Source organism: Salminus brasiliensis, chromosome 10 (genome assembly GCF_030463535.1).
Source record: "Salminus brasiliensis chromosome 10, fSalBra1.hap2, whole genome shotgun sequence".
In the NCBI taxonomy this organism is placed as follows: domain Eukaryota; kingdom Metazoa; phylum Chordata; class Actinopteri; order Characiformes; family Bryconidae; genus Salminus; species Salminus brasiliensis.
Genome location: NC_132887.1, coordinates 13,349,899 through 13,354,972, shown reverse-complemented (window position 1 = coordinate 13,354,972; position 5,074 = coordinate 13,349,899). Strand labels below are relative to the sequence as shown.

Below are 5,074 nucleotides of genomic sequence, written 5' to 3'. Positions count from 1 at the left end.
AGACTGCAGTCTTTGAATAGAGCAGTAAAAAAAATCCAGTATTAAACACGATAGCATTTACATTACCAGATCTGTACTGAAGTAAGATTTAACCCCTTAAAGTACAAACTTATTCAGGTACTCACCTCAAGACTGCTAATCACTACAGCTAATAACTACAAGCAACTACTAGGTATCTAGTTATGACAGACACGTATGAGTTCCCTTACAGGCCCGTTGGATTTAAAGGGTTAAACCTGGCATACAAGGGCCAGTTTTATGAACATGCATTAAGCATACACTCTTAAAAAGGGTTCTTAAAGGGTTCTTTAGTAAATGTGCTGGTTTAATATAGAACCATGACCTTTTTGCTTTTAATGTTATTTAGTCTAGGCTAATGCTTAATCTGGGTGAAAGAAACCCAGGTCCATTCTTATTAAATAAATAAATAAATATAAGTCAGTCATATTAAAACAAATGTACACTATATGGGCAAAATTATTGGAACTCACCTCTTAATCATTGAATTCAGGTGTTTCATTCAGTCCCATTGTCTCAGGTGCATAAAATCGATCTGCTTTTACATACATTAGTAAAAGAATGGGTGGTCCTAAAAAGATTTCCAGAGTGGTGCTGTAATAGGATACCACTGTTGCAACAAGTCAGTTTGAGAAATTTCTACTAGATATTCCACCATAAACTGTGAGTGGTAAGTGGTAAGTGCTGAGGTGCATAAAAGTCATCAACACTCTGCTGACTCAATAACTGCAGAGTTCCAAACCTCAATTATAATGCCTATGGATTTAGAATGAAATGTCATAAAACTCCTGTCGGTGTCCCAATACTTTTGTCCACATAGTGTATGTTTGTGTGTGAGTTTAACTGTCAAAACTGTCAAAAATCAGCATTTAAAGTTGAGTAAAAGTGCTCTGCTGAGTGTTGTTTGCATTTTTTTTAGTTCCTTGTATATAAGAAACTTTGCGAAAATGAAAAAAAAAAAAAATACAGAAAAAAAAATCAGACTGCTTCCTTGAGCTACTGGGAATCTTTAACAAACCAGTTTTGCAACCATGGTCATGCTGTGTCTAGGCATCCCAGGTAGTTTAGTCATCATTTCCTAATCACTGGCATGGTGATCTCAGGTACCTCCGTGCAAAATGGGCAACTGTGGATGCTCTTGTAAATGTTGCTGTTTGCCGTGCTCACAAGAAGAACAAAAAAATCAAAAGCTTCGCAGAGTGACTTCAGTCGTTGATTTCCACTGCCGTACCCTGAAAGACCTGAAGCTCAACAAAGGGGATATACTGGAAGTGATTGAGGAAACCCAACACTGGCTGTATGTGAGGAAACGCACAGCAAAGGGTAACAAGCAGAACGAATTTATGGAGGAAAAGGGCTACGTACCCAAAGACTTTGTGAAACCAGTGGACAGTTTGGAGGCAAAGCCGTAAGTATTTCCATAAACTGTTTCGGTATCATCCAGTATCAGTATCATTCATAAAATTACACAGACAGGTATAGGTAAGATCCTTTTCAGTAAGGTGCTCTCGGGGGACTGGGTGCAGTTGTGCTGTTAAAATATGCATTGTTCAGTGATTCATATACCAGATACTGATATGTAGGTTATGTTGCTGTTAGAGGGAGGAATTGAGGTGAAAGTTTAAAGGGGCAATAGGCAGGCGTTGTTTATCTTGCGTCATGTTATCTACACCACTGCATATGATAACTGCAGGCAGGTATGCTTTAATATACAGCTTGAGAAGCTGTAAACATTTGCACACAGCAGGTGGAGCGGGAGGTATGTACCTACCTATCTGGTTCCTCAAGTTAGTTGGGTTGCTGTACTGTTGACATCATTTGCTTTATATAGCTTTTGAGAGAGGAAGCATTGCGACACATAATGGCCCTGAGAAGAGGCGGCTGACTGTCTTTGTCAGCCCTTGAGCATATGTACAGATCTTGTCTAATATAATAGGACATAAAAAAGCATTCTATTCATAGATGGTATTTTGAAAACATCAACAAACGGATTGAGGCCAAGAGATGTCTGCTGAGACCGGAAAACAACAAGGGTGCGTTTCTTGTGTGGAGAAGTTCAGAGAATAATTATTTCTACCTGTCAGGTAAATTCGTTTTTTCTAATATAAAAAAATAAAATAATAATCTGCATTTTACTTTTCAACTTCAAAGTTGCAAATGTCACATATCGTATTTATTGCAATTTTCAGTAAAGAATGAGCCGTATGTAAGACACTACAAAATCAGGGAGGGAGAAGCTGGGAAGCAGTTTTACCTTGTGAGTCAGAAAACATTCCAGACTCTGGCTGAGTTAGTGGGCCACTATTCCAAGCATCTGGATGGACTCTGTACACGCCTCAACGTTCCTTGTGTTATGGTAAGTATCCTAATACCCATTATGATATATGTCCTATGTCATGATCCTAATGCCATTTTACACCATGATTACACAGAGCTCCCTTCCTAATGCTTTGCTTTGAATGACCCCTAGCTGGACAGACCATCCCTTCCCAGCTTGTCGTATGATGCAGAGTGGGAAGTGGACAGAAGCTCACTGGCCAAAGTGGAGAAGCTTGGCAGCGGGGAATTTGCGGAAGTATGGCATGGCGTGTGGAACAATAACATAGATGTAGCCATTAAAGAATTTCGAGGTAAACATTTAAAAAGATTAACACAGATGTGTTGAAATTCCAAGAAGACACCAAGAAGGTGTCACAGAATGCAATTCAGTATTTTTAGATGGTATAGCATAGCATAGCATAGAGTAGCATACCATGGTACAATTTAGTTTTTAGCACTGTAACATTGGGTGACCAGGCCATGTGTATCTGCATCTACATGCAGACATTGGTCAAACTATTTAAGTGCCGCCTTTCCACCAGCACTACTGGTCTATATGTACCCGCATTCATATGCAGCAATTAGTCAAACTGTTTCCCACCACAGCCAATTGGCCACCTTTACACCTTTACAAACAAACAGTAACACAAAGCAAACCTTGTGTGGTTGACTTACCCTCATTTTACATCTTCAGTCAAAAAAAGCACAAATGACTGGAGTGTACAGAAATTTTGGCACTGGGGTCAATGATTCTGACAACAGCCTCTACAGCCACGGAATTCGACAGTAACAGATTCCAGACACTTTTTTTATGTGGGATTTTCATTTGTATGAAGGAACAGTTGTTAAGGTCATTGTATGTCACTTCCATGTCCTAAACTATCATTTTTGAACTATGCCAAGGTAAAAACAGATTTCCACTGTAGGGCACCTTTAGGGAAGACACATCAGTCACACATTTGTGCACTCAAGTTCACATCACTAAATGTAAATTTGAAGTAATTAATTGTCATAATATCCCAGGCATGTCAGTCACCTGCGACCTTTCTTACAGTCATTAGTCCGGAAATCCAAACAGAGATAAAGATCATGAAGGAGTTTCAGCATGAACGCTTGCTGAAGCTGTATGGAGTGTGTACGGTCAGCGAGCCCTTCTGTCTCATCACAGAGCTCATGAGAAATGGAAGTTTGAAGAAATATCTCATCAGTAAGTGCAGTAGCACCGGTTCAGCTGACATTTACGACTACATTAAAAGTAAAAGTACACATAAATAATTAACATTGTGCTTTTCATTGCCTTTTAGGCCACAGGGAGAGGAAAGATATTGCATTTTCCCTCATGATTGATTTTGCAGTGCAGGTATCTTTGTATAATTACAGTTATAGTGGTTAGTATAGCATAGTGCGTAATATGTTTGCCCCCCATGTTGCAGTTTGATTCATTTACCTCTGTAACATGAATAATTTGTAAGTCTTCCTCATCTCTGTTTTTCCTCTTAACATCAGGTGACAGAAGGGATGGCATACCTGGAGAGTAAGAACATAGTTCACAGAGACCTGAGAGCTGATAACATCCTACTCACTGATATGCAGTTCTGTAAGATAGCAGATTTTGGACTTGCTGAGTTTACTTTGCCGGGAGACCGGGAAAGTTCTTCAGGTACGTGTGGATGTGTGCATTACCGCACCTTTATGACATCATACAGGCATTATTACACCATAATCACTAGCAGTTGTTCTTTAAACAGCAGTAAAAGTTCCAATAAAATGGATGGCACCAGAAATCTTTGACGACAAGGTATATACGAGCAAGTGTGACGTCTGGTCTTTCGGGATCCTCCTGACTGAAATCATCACATATGGAAAAGACCCATACCCAGGTACTGAAAAATTGGAAAGAGGGTGAACTAGATTTTAGAACGTCAAAGCTCTAAAGATTGTGAGTGTCTAAGCCCTCTTCACATTTGTTCTGAATTCAGATCAAGACAAAATGACTTGCATTCAGGCCGTTAAGCGAGGATACAGGATGGAGCAGCCACCAGAATGCCCTCCTACACTGTATGACATCATGTTGCTCTGCTGGAGAACCAACCCTGAGGAGAGACCTGGGTTTACAGCGCTTCAGGAGAAGTTAATGGCTCTTATTTCTGAACCGGTCTCTGAGCTGGAGCAGGACTTTGTTGATGTAGAGATAAACTGAGATATTTCAGATACTGTCTACAAAAGCCAACTGAATGTATTCCCCTAATGCTCAGAATCCAAAAAACATAAAGAGTATCTACTCTAACACAGACACCACATATTCAGTTAAAACAGATGAAGGATTTTTTTAACCACAAAAACCATCATTTGACATTAGTGTCCAGTTAAGTGATGTAAATTCAGATTTACAAGAATGTGAATTTCCAAAATTGCAAGTTGCACTGTGGCTGTGAGCCTCTTTAAAAAGCTTACTAACATTGCCAAGATTTACTGTGTTTTTACCCTCAGATGAAGAAAGAGGTATTAATTATTTACTTATTTTATACTTATTTTTAACCAGTTGTTCTTCAAAACCATATCAAAATGGTAACCAATGGTAAAGAAATGGTGAACTCCGGGATCGGCTGTTTTTAGCTTCAAACTGCCACTGCTTTTGAAAAATTATATTGTTAAGAATCACCTTGTAACTACTATGTTAGTAAGGTGCCAAACACAGGGCAGCAAACATACAAGTATTTAAGGACAGAACTTCACC

The 5,074-nt window shown here is 39.2% G+C and overlaps 1 protein-coding gene across 2 annotated transcripts; it reads left to right on the top strand.

Annotated features, from left to right (window-relative positions):
• Nucleotides 1–18: 18 nt before the first annotated feature.
• LOC140564134 (tyrosine-protein kinase Src42A) lies at nt 19–4,626 on the top strand. Of its 2 annotated transcripts, none has more exons than XM_072689280.1 (9): nt 19–1,426; nt 1,981–2,102; nt 2,208–2,374; nt 2,489–2,648; nt 3,392–3,544; nt 3,642–3,697; nt 3,844–3,997; nt 4,089–4,217; nt 4,317–4,626. In XM_072689280.1, exons 1-9 carry the CDS (start codon nt 1,137–1,139, stop codon nt 4,535–4,537), a joined length of 1,452 nt encoding a protein of 483 aa, XP_072545381.1. In that variant the 5' UTR covers nt 19–1,136; the 3' UTR covers nt 4,538–4,626. The 2 variants fall into 2 exon arrangements, with proteins under 2 accessions (XP_072545381.1, XP_072545380.1); XM_072689279.1 differs by having other exon boundaries at nt 22–1,426; nt 4,086–4,217.
• Nucleotides 4,627–5,074: the final 448 nt, after the last annotated feature.